Source organism: Mercurialis annua, linkage group LG2 (assembly GCF_937616625.2).
Source record: "Mercurialis annua linkage group LG2, ddMerAnnu1.2, whole genome shotgun sequence".
Lineage (NCBI taxonomy): Eukaryota > Viridiplantae > Streptophyta > Magnoliopsida > Malpighiales > Euphorbiaceae > Mercurialis > Mercurialis annua.
Genome location: NC_065571.1, coordinates 12,873,010 through 12,886,598, shown reverse-complemented (window position 1 = coordinate 12,886,598; position 13,589 = coordinate 12,873,010). Strand labels below are relative to the sequence as shown.

The following is a 13,589-nucleotide window of genomic DNA, read 5'->3' as shown; positions in this document are numbered from 1 at the left end:
TCAAACCCTTCTAAGAATGGATCTTTAAAATCAAAGATTTTATTAAATTCCTTGTAGAGTACCGTAATACCAAATTGCTCTCCACTTTCATTATTTAAGCTTATGGATGTTGTAATTGGGTGGAAAATCGGAGTTTCAAGTTCACCATCCTCACACTGTTCTTCTTCGGCATCTACATGTACCTTTGTTGGATGATGTCCAACTAAAGCATTGACATATGGAATTTCAGCTATCTCATCCTCACTATTGATCGGCACATCGTCAATTTGAACCACCTTCGTAACATATGGACTGTCAAGTGATTTTCCGCTTCGAAGCTCAATTACTTTTACTTGCTCTTTTAGATTTGATTCTGTTGTAGATGGTAGACCATCTTGAGCTATATTTTGAATCAAAATAGCCAATTGAGAAATTTGCGTCTCAAGACGGTGGTTGACCGCGGCTTGATTTTGGAAACCGGTTCTCATCTCCTCAATGAATTCGTCAATCTTGCTTCCTTCATCCACATTCCAATTTTGCTGAAAATCCGGTGATTGTTGTGGTTCATTATCAAAGTTGGAATTGAAATCCCATTCGTTTTGATGTGGGTGATAACTTGAATTAAAGTTCAAATTTTCACTGAAGTTCTCCCAAGTATCGTTCCAACCATAAGTTTCACTATCTTGCCATTGATCACCCATATAGTTGGCATGTCCATTCCAATCTGGATAGAGTGCATGACACTCACCTCGAATATGACCAAAATCCCCACAAATTTCACAGTTATACCGAAAATTTTGGTACTGCATATAATTTTGATTCCATGCCATTACTCTTTTCAGAATAGGTACACCAAAAAAAAATGAGGATAAACCAACAAATATCAAATTTCCTGCACACCCAAAAACAAGAACACCCCACGTAAAATCCAATAAACACAAAAAAATAAAAATAAAAAAACAGAAAATAAAAGCTAACACAATCAAGAATATAATACTCTTAATTTATTAAATACGCAATTGTCCCCGGCAACGGCGCCAAAAACTTGTTGGCAAATAATCGCAAGTGTACGATATCGCGCAAGTAATATAACTTGGAAGACCAAGTATCGATCCCACAGAGACAATGGACTTAATCACTAATTTCAAATATTCTTTAATCGGCTAGCTAGAAAAATCAATAGGGTTTTGTAATTTAATTAAACTAATATAAACTGAAAACAAATAATAAAATAGGGTTTAAAACAATAAGATTAAAAAGTTCAAGGATTGATAATCCCAAATAAATAAGCAAAATTATGGAATAGGATTTCTTAGTGATTTTATCGCGAATCGAGCTATTCTAAAGCACCGAATCCCGCCCTCTCAAGCCTCAAAGATCCGAATAAAATCACAACCTAATTAACTAACAATTTATTAACTCGCTCTCACGATATTAAAACTGAATTAAATAATCAAATTATAATTATTAAGCAAACTCAACGACTACCTAAATTCCAACCCGCTCTCACGGCGTTTTTCTTTAAGTTCTTAATTATCTATGTCTATTTAATTAACAATCTCTCAATTAGTTAACTAAACACAAACTCATGAATTAAGTAGCTAATTTAATCCAAGCAATAAGATTAATAATTAAGACACGAATTAATACTAATCCATCCAATCCAAATAATTACCAATTTATAAGCTCATATCAACCCTCGAACAAGGGTTTTAGTTACACATATTAAAACTGAAACAAAACAAGAAGGATGATGAAGAAGAAAGCATAAATAAACAATAAATACCGGAGTTGTCAATTTCGGAAAGAATCGTCTTGATTAAACTTGAAATCTTCAACAATCGTCTTGCAGAAACTAATTATAAACTGCTTATAAACTGCTGGAAAAAACTAAACTAAAAGCTATTTAATAAAAACTAAATTATAACTACTCTAATCTAATGTCTAATCTATTCTACATCTTAAATTGAGTCTAGTACAAGGTCTTTATATAGTAGGAGAAGTTCCGGAGTCTTCTAATTCGTATTACAAATCAATTTGTAATAGGAATTGTAATTGTAATTTGAGGAGGAATTTCAGTCCAATTCAAAGTCTGCTGCACGCGTAATTTTCTTCTTTCCCGTTCGGGAAGCCATAGTCCCGTTCGTGACATGCCCAATTTTAACATGGTTCCCGAACGGGAGCCTCATTCACGTTCGAAAAAACTTGAACCGAAAGCTTTGAGATGTTGATTCCTTCTTGAGTCCCGAACGAGACAAGGCCTTCTCGTTCGAGACTCATGCTCATTCTGCATGGTTCCCGTTCGTGAAACCTTTGTTTCGAACGAGAACAACCCATTTTTGCTCAATCTCGTTCGTGAAACTTCAATTCCTTCGTCCGCAAGCTACGCTTTTTACTCGTACACGCAATCCACCATAAATTTGCCCCAAATAGTCGTTTTTCACCTAATTTCCACTGAAACACTAACAAACACTATTAAACATAAAAACGCCAAATAATGTATAAAAACAATACTACACATGATGAAAACCGAGTAAAATCGACCCTAAATATAGGAGTAAAATACTCCTATCACTCATCATACACACGATCAAAGTGGTCCCAAACAGGAGACCTACTAACCATTGGCTTCCTCTTTTTGGATTGGGGATTTGCCCCAATTGCCTCAGGCACAGGCAAAGGCCGTGTTGAGCCCTCAAAAGGCAACAATGCAGCAGCAGGAGCATTAGGACTGGGAGCAATGTTGCTCCCAATCCCAACATCTTCAACTGCAGCCATCTGCAAAAAAAAAAACACAGAGAACATTAGATATATAAACATAACACAAGAACAAAAGAATAAGTAAATGACATGCTACATTAACTTTAAATCAAACAGAAATTAAGGTTTAAAATTAAACTCTTACCACTGAATTAGTTGCCATCGATCCAGAGGCAGATGTGTAGTACAAATCAACAATCTCTTAAGCTTCCACCACTTGATTTATCAAACAACATACAGAAAGTTCATATATATTAGTATTCAGTAACTAAAAAATAGAATCTCAAAAGTTAACAAAGAAAATTAAATTACAGAAATTACCTTTCTTTTGATATGAAGTTATCAGAGGAAATAAAACGTCACTCAAGCACGATATCCACCAGTCAGATGCAATAATCAAACACAAATGATAGATCCATCATGCAAGAATCAAACACAGACCATTAGTTAGGCTTCTTCATGTAATCATGAAAGAATCAAACACAGAACCAAAGTTAAACTGGAAATGAAAGGTAAACAAATCTAATATCTTACCAGTTAGTTCGTGTTTTATACTATTTATTAACAGATCGTTAATAAAAAGTAAAGAGATCAGAACACAAGACAAGTTCCTTCTTCAGTTCTTCTACAGAAAAGAAGAAGATTTCGAAATAAAAACAGAAAGAAGCTTAATCAGACCATAAATCCATGATATCAAAGAGGAGAGGAGGAGCCATCGTTTAGTATTTGATTATGTGTATGAGGAATGAGGTTTGAATTAGGGTTTTTTTCAGAGAGAAAATCAGAGAATGGAATAGAGAGAGAGAGAGTAGAGAGAGAGGCGATAGAAGGAGAAATGAATTAGGTTTAGAATTTTAGGGTTACAAATTTTTAAGGTGGTTTAAATACCTTACACAAAACTCACCGTTTTGTGTAGGGTTTCTGATACGTGTGGAGGCTCCAGAAGCTTCCCACGCGTGTGTTATAACCCTATACAAAACAGTGTCGTTTTGTGTATCGGTTATTCGGTTAAATCGGTAACCAATCAGCTAAATCCAAACCGTAAATCAAACCCCGATATTTTCCACACCTCAGCACCAAACGGTGCCGTTTTGACCAAAATTTCCGAATTAAAATTTATATTTCGGTTTGATTTGACTCGGTTAAATCGGTCGATCTGGTTTTTGCACAGCCCTATATATGTGTAATTTCACAATTTTATTAGTCTCCACTCTACAAAATATAAACAGTTGATGGACATCTGTTGTAATTATAAAATCATCATCTTCTAATTCTAGGCTTGAAGTATTAACCGTATAAATTTAAGTATTTGGTATTGGTTGTGTTGAAGAGGAACTTGTCATAGTTACAAAATGAATTCAAGTGACAATACCTTTGTCAAAATATGTCTTCATCCTTATAAAGGACTAGTGCCAAAATATATCTTAATAACACGTCATCGTTACTATTTGTTTAATTAAGGTTTTTTATATTAACTAAAACCGCAACATTATATATGAAAGTTATTTTGGTCTTTTCATTTGTCATTAATGGTAAAATCATAAAAAAAATAACAGAAGGGTGTCATAGTTCGCATAACTGAAACTGAGGGACGACATTATTTAATTTTCAAACAGAAGGAGTCAAACTATTAATCCATCTATCTATCTATCTATAACTATTTTATATGTGGGAAGGAGGGGGAGGGGGGGAGAGACAAACAAAATTACGCTAATAGGTTTCATTAAGGGTATAATTTATAATTGAATAGATAAGACTAATAAAAGGTTAATTTAAATAATATATTATAAAAGAAAAATTAGCTTTTAGTTAAACATAAAACACTACTAACTACGGACTATTAGAATTAGTATATAGTTAAACTTCAAACACTATTGACTACGTTAATATATTTTTTATTGCAACTAAACATTATCAAACTATTATCAATCTTATTACGCAAAACCCATCGTAAGGCCCTTCTACTATTACCATTTTGACTCGAGAAGCCCCTACCCCAAAGTTTTTCGCGGCCGAGTCTTTTTACTTTCAAAAATCGTATTTTTAGGCCCTTACGTGGATGGAAAAGGGCAAGTGAAGCCCACTCTCCGTTTATTAACAGAAAACGATAACGTGACATTTCTTCCTATTTATTGATGCCCACGTGGCATATCAACTTAAGGACTTATTTTACATAAAATTACAATTTAATAAAAAATAGTAAAATATAATAACTTTAATGGCAAAACTATCATTTTCCCATCATCTTCAATTCACTCCATCGATAATCCATCTCCACCACCACCACTGTCTCTGCCACCCCATCTCCACCACCACCACCGTCTCCAATTGCTAGATCAATTTGCAGGAATAGCAGAATTATTTGAAATCAAATCAGTTTCATTTGAAAGTTTTACATTATAAACACAAATATATGAAATGAAAATTGAAAGAGGCTTAAATGAAAATGAAGAATTGATCTATTTTATTCTCAAGAAAAAACATAATTAGTCAATTTCATTCTCAAAAAACACAAGAGAAAATAAAATCAGTCAAGCACAGCTAGCTTTTGATACTCTTCACCAGAAATAACAGCTTCCATAACCGAGACAGGATCAATAGCACCATCTCCATCCAAGAAACCTCCACCACGCCAAACTTCCACCACCACCTCCTCCTTCCTCTTCTCACCTCTCCGTCCACTTCGATTCCCTCCTCCAAAACCTTCTCAATCTCTCTTCCTCACCACCTAACAATCCAAGATTGGCCACTTCCCTTCAAATTCGTAATTTTTCTGTCAAGAAACAGCTTCAACATGTTCAAGAAAGAAAACCCAATCCGTTTCTTGAATTTGAGTTTGAAAAAAATGGAAGAACGAAAATATGGTGATGATGGTTTGAGTAATGGGTCGGTTGAGTATTTGTCAAGAAAGGGTAAGTTGGTTCTTGACTCAATTCTTGACCAGCCTTTGCATAGTTTGAGTTCTTGGTTCGATTCTTGCAAGTTCGAGTTGTTTCAAGTTGATTTGATTGGTCTTATAAAGTCATTAGATTGCTCTGGTAATTGGGAGAAGGCCCTTTTGTTGTTTGAATGGTCTGTTTTTAATTCGGCTAGTGTTAATGAGAAAGAACTATTGATCGAGACAGAAGCAGATCTGATGATAAAACATACGACGACACCATCGTTGTGTAATGACGACGCTGTCGTTGAGACGGCAGTGCCATTGCTGTTGACGATGCCGTCAACCACTGCCAGGTATTGTTGTCCTTCTGATGGTGCGATCAGTGATGAAGCAAAACAATAACAAATAAACAACTGGTAATAAAAGGATTAGAAAGATAATCTTACAAGAAATCTGTTGTGTTTGTTTGATGTGTGTGTATAACGTGTGATTGGAGAAGATGAAGTGAAAAGAAAAAGAAAAAATACATCTAAGGTCCTTAAAATTTAGTATATGTATTTATGAAAATTAAAAGTAAAAAATTCAGAGTATTTTTTTTTCACTCTCTCGTTAACGGAGAGTGAGTTTCATTTGCAATTTCTATCCTCCTAAGGGCCTAAAAATGCGATTTTTGAAAGTAAAAGGATTCGACCATGACAAACTTTAGGATAGGGGCTTATCGAGTCAAAATAGTAAAATAGAGGGGTTTTAAGATGGATTTTGCCATCTTATTAATTAACCTTTCATTAATTCGGCAGAAGCCATATGCATGAACTTTGCATAATTGTAAAATTGTTATAACACTTATGATTTATATATCACTCACTTAGTACACTAACACACTTGAATTATTTTCGATCAATTTCATAATAAACTATTAAAATATTACAATTTTAATCTCAATTGATTAATATAATTAAGATTTACTATATATAACGGGTCATATAAATATCATCACGTGCTATAATTTCAATCTTAAAAATTTGTAATAATTCATTATAAACTATAGTAATATATTTTAATAATTCATAAAAAATTAATAATTTTAATAATATTTAATATATATAACGGGTCATAATTAATATTTACTATATATAACGAGCCATGTAAATATCACTACGTGCTATAATTTTAATTTTATTAATTTATAATAATATATTTTAATAATTTAATATTTATAACGGGTCATGTAAATGTCGGTCACGTGTGTAGCACGTGGCGAAACGCTAGTACTATATATAAAAGCACGGGAGGGTGGGGGAGAAACAAATTTACCAAAAAGCCCTTTCAAATTTATTTTAATAAGAGGTTTTATAGTCTTTTCTTAATTTATTAATTAATAAAGATAAGGTACTATTAGTATAAGGAATTTGATTTTAATAAGAAATTGCTATTATTGATTAGCAGTACGTATAATTCACTATTTTTTCTAATTATTCCCTAAAATTGTGTATAATTCACTATCTTTTCTAATTATTCCCTAAAATTGTGATAATTTTAACTGATTGATAGCTTAATATAGAGAGATTCTTAGGTAGACTCAATCTACCACGTCATTCGTGGACTAGCCTATTATATTAGAGAAAATTAGGAAAAATACCCTATTTTCTAAAATAATAGTAATGTTTACCTCAACAAGAAAAAAATAGAAAAAATACCTCACTTTTTTAGCACTTTTATTTTTTTACTCTAAACTCTTTTTTTATTATAATAATACTTCTTTTATATTATTTTTTACTCTAAGTATTTATTTTATTACTTTAACACGTGTATTTCCTTTTTGTTCTCTGATTTCTTTTCTTTCCTCTCTTCTCTCTCTCTCTCTTCTTTCTTCTTCTTCTTCTTCTCCATTTTCTTCTTTCTTTTCATTTTCTTTTCTTCTTTTTCTATTGTTCTGTCGTTGTTCCTTCATCGATCCGCCGTCGTTCCGCCATCACGCCGCCGTCGATCTGCCATCCCGTCACCATCATCGATCCACCGTTCTTCCATATTTAGTTTTAGCGATTTTTTTCTTAGATTGTGGTGATCATTGCGATTTATTTTAATTCTCAGATCTATAAAAATTGCTCTTTATTTTTTTTCAGTTTCAGATCTAAAAAATAGCATAAAAAACGATTTTATAATGGAAAAAACGATTTTCTGCAGAAAAACGATTTTCTGCAGAAAACAGCGTCTGATTATCATATCAGTATCACTATGACATTATCATATCATTATCATAACACTGTAAAAAAAATTATCAAAAAAATACTTGATTATCATATCGGTATCATTAACGTTAGAATATATGTATCATAATATTATCATATCAATATCATAATATTATACGTTTGTGATAATAGTATGATAAGGTTTATGATAATAGTATCAAGAAAAGTGATTGATTATCATTTCGGTATCATTAACGTTAACATGTTTGTATGATGGTTATCATATCAATATCATAACATTATACGATTACAATAATAGTGTGATAAAGTTATGATAATAATGTGATGCAGTTATGATAAAAGATAAACAACATTATGATAACAGTATGATAAATTTGATGATAATAATATGATAAGGTATATTAAAATGTTATGATATAGTTATGATAAAGTACGTTATGATAATGTTATGATAATATACGGTTATGATAAAGTACGTCATGATAATGTTATGATAATATAATGTTATGATAAAGTACGTCATGATAATGTTATGATAATATACTGTTATGATAAAGTACGTCATAATAATGTTATGATAACAGTATGATAATCAAACATTTTTTTCTATAGAAATTTTTTTATTTTCTGCAATGTTATGATAACGAGATGATAATGTAGTGATAATGATATGATAATCAGACACTGTTTTTCGTAGAAAATCGTTTTTTTTTGCAGAAAATTATTTTTTTCAGATGAAAATCGTTTTTTCTACAGATTTTTAGATCTGAAAACTGAAAAATTGTAAGATCGATATTTTTTAGGTCTGTAAGTTAAAGCAAACCATAAAAATTACAGAATCGATAATTTAAATCTCAAATAATAGTGGAACGACGGTAATATGACGGCGGAGAGATAGCGGAGGCGATGGCGGAGGATAATACTCTATTTTTTAAAATAATTTGATTTCCTACCTCAATAAGGAAAAGATATAGAAAATACCTTATAATTTTAATGCTTTTATTTTTTTACTCTAAAGCATGTTTATATTGTAATTATACCTACTTTCTATTAATTTTTTTACACTAAATATCTTATATGACAGTTGTCATGTTGTTACATTTTTTTTTCTCTCTCCTCTCTCCTCTTTCCTCTCTCTTCTTCTTCTTCTTCTTTTTCTTCTTCTGTGTTTCTTTTTTTCTTCGTCAATTTTCTTCTTCTTCTTTATTTCTTCTCCATTTTTCTTTCTTCGCCGTACCTTCATCGCTTCACCGACGTTTCTTCATTGCTCCACCGTCACTGCATTATTCAATCATATTTTATTTTTTCTTTGATTCATGGTGATTATTGCAATTTTTTAACATTCAGATATAATTAAATTGCTCTTGAATTTTTTTTTCAATTTTAGATCTAAAAATCTGCATGAAAAACGATATTATGATGAAAAAACGATTTTTTGCACAAAATACGATTTTTTGCAAAAAAACAGCATCTGATTATCATATGATTATCATAACACTGCAGAAAAAAAGATTTTTTATAAAAAAAACAGTCTCTGATTATCATATGAGTATCACTGTATTATCATGTTGTTATCATAACACTGCATTAAGAATGATTTTCTACTAAAAAAAATATTGATTATCATGTTATTATCACTGTATTATCATCTCGTTATCATAATATAATCATATGATACCGAGATGATAATATATTATTGTGAAGAAAATAGTATGATAATGTGAAGAAAATAGTATGATAATGAAGTATAATAAGGTCATATTATCATACTATTATCTTCACCTTATCATCTTATTATCATAATTTTTTTGTAATTGTTTTTTTCATACATGTATCATATTATCATAATATTATCTTCACATTATCATCCCGTTATCATAATTTTTTGTAATTTTTTTTCCGTACATGTATCATATTATCATATACTATTATCTTTACATTATCATCTCATTATCATAATTTTTCTGTAATTTTTTTACATATATGTATCATATTATCATACTATTATCATAACTTTATTCTTTTATTATCATCTGGTTATCATACCGGTGTCATGAATCTTTTTGTTATTCTATTTTCACGTACGTTATCATCTAGTTATCATAACCTTATCATAATTCATTATCATCTAATTATCATACTCCAGTATTATGATAACGACATAATAATCAAACACTATTTTATCATACATTACCATAGATGTTATCATATATGTACCATAAATATTATCATCTCGTTATCATATGATAAAACATTATCATATGACACTATTTCTGTAATTTATATTCCATGTAAGTATCATATGATAATGTTATGATAACAATATATGATAATATTATGATAACAATATGATAATCAAACATTATTTTCTGCAGAACTTTTTTTCCTGCAATGTTATGATAATTACATGATAATATAGTGATACTCATATGATAATCTGAGGATGTTTTTCCATATAAAAATTATCTTTTCTGCAGTGCTATGATAATGTGATGATAATGCAGTGATACTCATATGATAATCAGATGCTGTTTTGTTTGCAGAACATCGTTTTTTATGCAGAAAATTATTTTTTCATCATAAAATCCTTTTCATGCAGATTTTTAGATTAGAAATTGAAAAAATCAAAGAGTAGTTTATTTAGATCTGAAAGCTAACATAAATCGTATTAATCACCATGAATTAAGAAAAAAAAAATTCTAAAATCAAATATGAAACGAACGGAGAGCGACAGTAGAACGATGGCAGAGCGGCGGCGGATTGACGGCGGAGCGGCGAAAAAAAAGAGAATAAAAATGGAAAAGAAAAGAAAAAGAAAAGAAGAAGAAGAAGAAGAAAAAAAATGGTGGGAAACAAACAGGGAAGAAGGAGAAGAAGACGAAGAAGAAAGAAAGAGAGAGAAAAAAGAAAAAAGTGACAGTTGTCACTTAAAGTAAAGAAAAATGGTTAGAGTAAAATAATAATAAAATTTAGGCATAATTATAATATAAACATGTGATAGAGTAAAAAAATAAAAACAATAAAAAAGTGAGGTATTTTTTTTATTTTTTTCTTGTTGAGGTAGGAAATCAAATTATTTTTAAAAATAGAGTATTTATCCTAATTTTCTCTAATATCTTTTCCACACTGAGGTAGTATTTCCTATTATTTTTTTATTTTAGGTAAACACCTAATAAGCCCATTATATTATGACACGTCATTAAAATAATGGCATTATCGTAATTTTGTTTATTACTTATTTACACTTTTGAATAGTAATATTACGATAATATCATTATTTTAATGACGTGTTATAATGTGATAGGTTTAGTTCATGGATGACATGGTGGACTGAGTCTACCTAAGAATTTCTCTTTAAGATAAGATTATTATAGTCTTTTAACAAAGTATAAGGCTAGCGATATTTTCATATCATATTTTGATAGGGCAGAGCAAATTTTAGGATTTATCATTACTATCCTTTTAAAGTTAGCTAATTATTTTCATCTTATTGTTATCTTTTTTATTCCTCAATCAACATTATGGTGAATGTTCTTCGTCAAATTACTTACATACAAGTTACAACAGATTCAAATCCATTAAAATTGATTTTTTTTAAATAAGGTTGAAAATAAACAAGTAAAATCATCTTTCATTCACCATACAACCCTCAAATTTCAAAAATAGTTTGAACTAGGACATATTTTAGATATTTTTTTTATGACAGAGATAATTTAATATATTATTATTTTCTCTTTGTGCTCTTCAGAATAAAACAAAGGAGCACTAATAATTTGGCTGAATTGGTATTACTACATAATGAAAAATTGTTTTTGGGTTCTATCACAAATACTATTAAAATTATAATATAAGAAACTAGCAAGAATTACTTATCTTTCATGGGTCTTTAATTAATTTATTTCTTTCCAATATTTTTTAGAAAGATGAATTTATAGTTGTACATAAGTTACAGAGAAACCATTTTCAAAAATAAAAAGTAACAGAGAAGCTGATGTGCATTAATCATAAAAGGTTTGGATTTGTTTACTATAACGCCAATTTAGGAATTATAAAAATTAACCATAAGCAGAAAATAACTAGCTAACTATAAGAGGGTAGTAATGTCAGAAATCTAAAATTTGCTCTGACCCTATCAAAACATGATCTGGAAATATCGTCACGCAAAGTAAAATTTTAAAGTTCTCTAGTCATTCAAACTCATGCTATAATTTCTGATTCTGATTTGCTATTTGTTAGGAGTGTGTAATATTTGTTGAAAGACAGATTTGGGTCTCTTTGATTTGTGACATGGTTGAAGAAAACTTACAGTCCTGGTGCTTGGATTCAACATCATCAGGTTAATTTCCTAAGCAGTTCAAATGTTAATATGAACCTGATTTTTATTTCTAAAATAGGGAGAAGATGATAATATGGCTAATATTTAGAATATATCAGCGTGATAAGACATAATGAACTTGATCAGATTGAAAATAATGATGCAAAAAAATATAATAACAATTCATTTCGAACAAAGGATCACTTTCACCCCTGATCTTGCGTCAAAGTATCGAAAAAGTCCAAAGCTGGAAAACCGGATCACTTATACCCTGAACTTGTGTAAAACGGCTCAAAAAAGCCCCTTGTGCTGATGTGGCACCTTAATCGGAGAGTGGGTTTTTTAATTAATATTTTATTTCCTAATTAATCACAATTAAATCTAATAAAATCACAATTAATCCCTAATTAATTTAGGGGTCTTTTTGGACTTTTTATTAAAAAAAATATTCACTTTTTTCCCGTTCCGGCGAGGACGAGGAGCCTCCTCGCCGGAATTTCAAGAACAGATCCTCGCCGGAGGATCTGTAACACAGATCCTCGAGGATCTGTGAAGAACAGATCCTCCGGCGAGGATATGTTCAAGATGAACAGATCCTCGCGTCGCCGAACGATCTGTAACACAGATCCTCGAGGATCTGTTCTTCACGAACAGATCCTCGTGCGCGAGTATCTGTTCGTGAACAGATCCTCCGGCAAGGATCTGTGACCCGCAGGTCTGGAAAAACAGACCCACGGGTCTGGAAAAACAGACCCGCGGGTCTGTATTTTAAAAAAAAATAATTTTTTTTTAATTTTTTATGTATATTAAAAATTAGGGTTAATTTGTTAATATTTTAATTTTGGGGGTTAATTAGTTAATTCAGATTTTAAAATTTGGGGATTAATTTGTTATATATTAAAAATTAGAGGGTTAATTTTTTTTAGATTTTAGAATAATGGGGATTAAATTGTACTTTTTTTAATTATTAGGTCTTAATTTGTAATGTTTAAAAAAATTAGGACCATTTTAAACTGTTTTCTATCAAAAACCACCCTGGGCAACAAAACCACTATGAAAAACCGGAGAGTATTGTACACTCTCTTAGGTGAAAGTGAGGAGGGGGATTTTTGACCCGTTTTACACAAATTCAGGGTATAATTGATCCCTTTTTTCAGCTTTGGACCTTTTTGATACTTTGACGCAAGTCCGGGGGTGAAAGTGATCCTTTCTTCATTCACTTTCAGTGCAATCACGTTGTTATGTTTGTTTTGGAGAAGACGGTTAAATTGCATACTTGCTCCCTCAATTTTTTATCTTTTAAAAAAGAAATGTGATGTGGCATTATATTTTTTTAATTAATAGTAGTTTTATTAGTTAACGGAAAGTGTGACACACTTACCATTTTCCGTCCACGTAAGGATATTATATATGCATTATCATTCGTAAAAACATTTACACTTAT

The 13,589-nt window shown here is 30.8% G+C and overlaps 1 protein-coding gene across 1 annotated transcript; it reads left to right on the top strand.

Moving 5' to 3' along the window:
* Nucleotides 1-5,037: 5,037 nt before the first annotated feature.
* Nucleotides 5,038-12,303, top strand: LOC126669569 (uncharacterized). Its single transcript, XM_050363070.2, has 2 exons — nt 5,038-5,973; nt 12,067-12,303. The coding sequence occupies exons 1-2, from the start codon at nt 5,534-5,536 to the stop codon at nt 12,074-12,076; spliced, it is 450 nt and encodes a 149-aa protein (XP_050219027.1). The 5' UTR covers nt 5,038-5,533; the 3' UTR covers nt 12,077-12,303.
* The last annotated feature ends 1,286 nt before the right edge of the window (nt 12,304-13,589 follow it).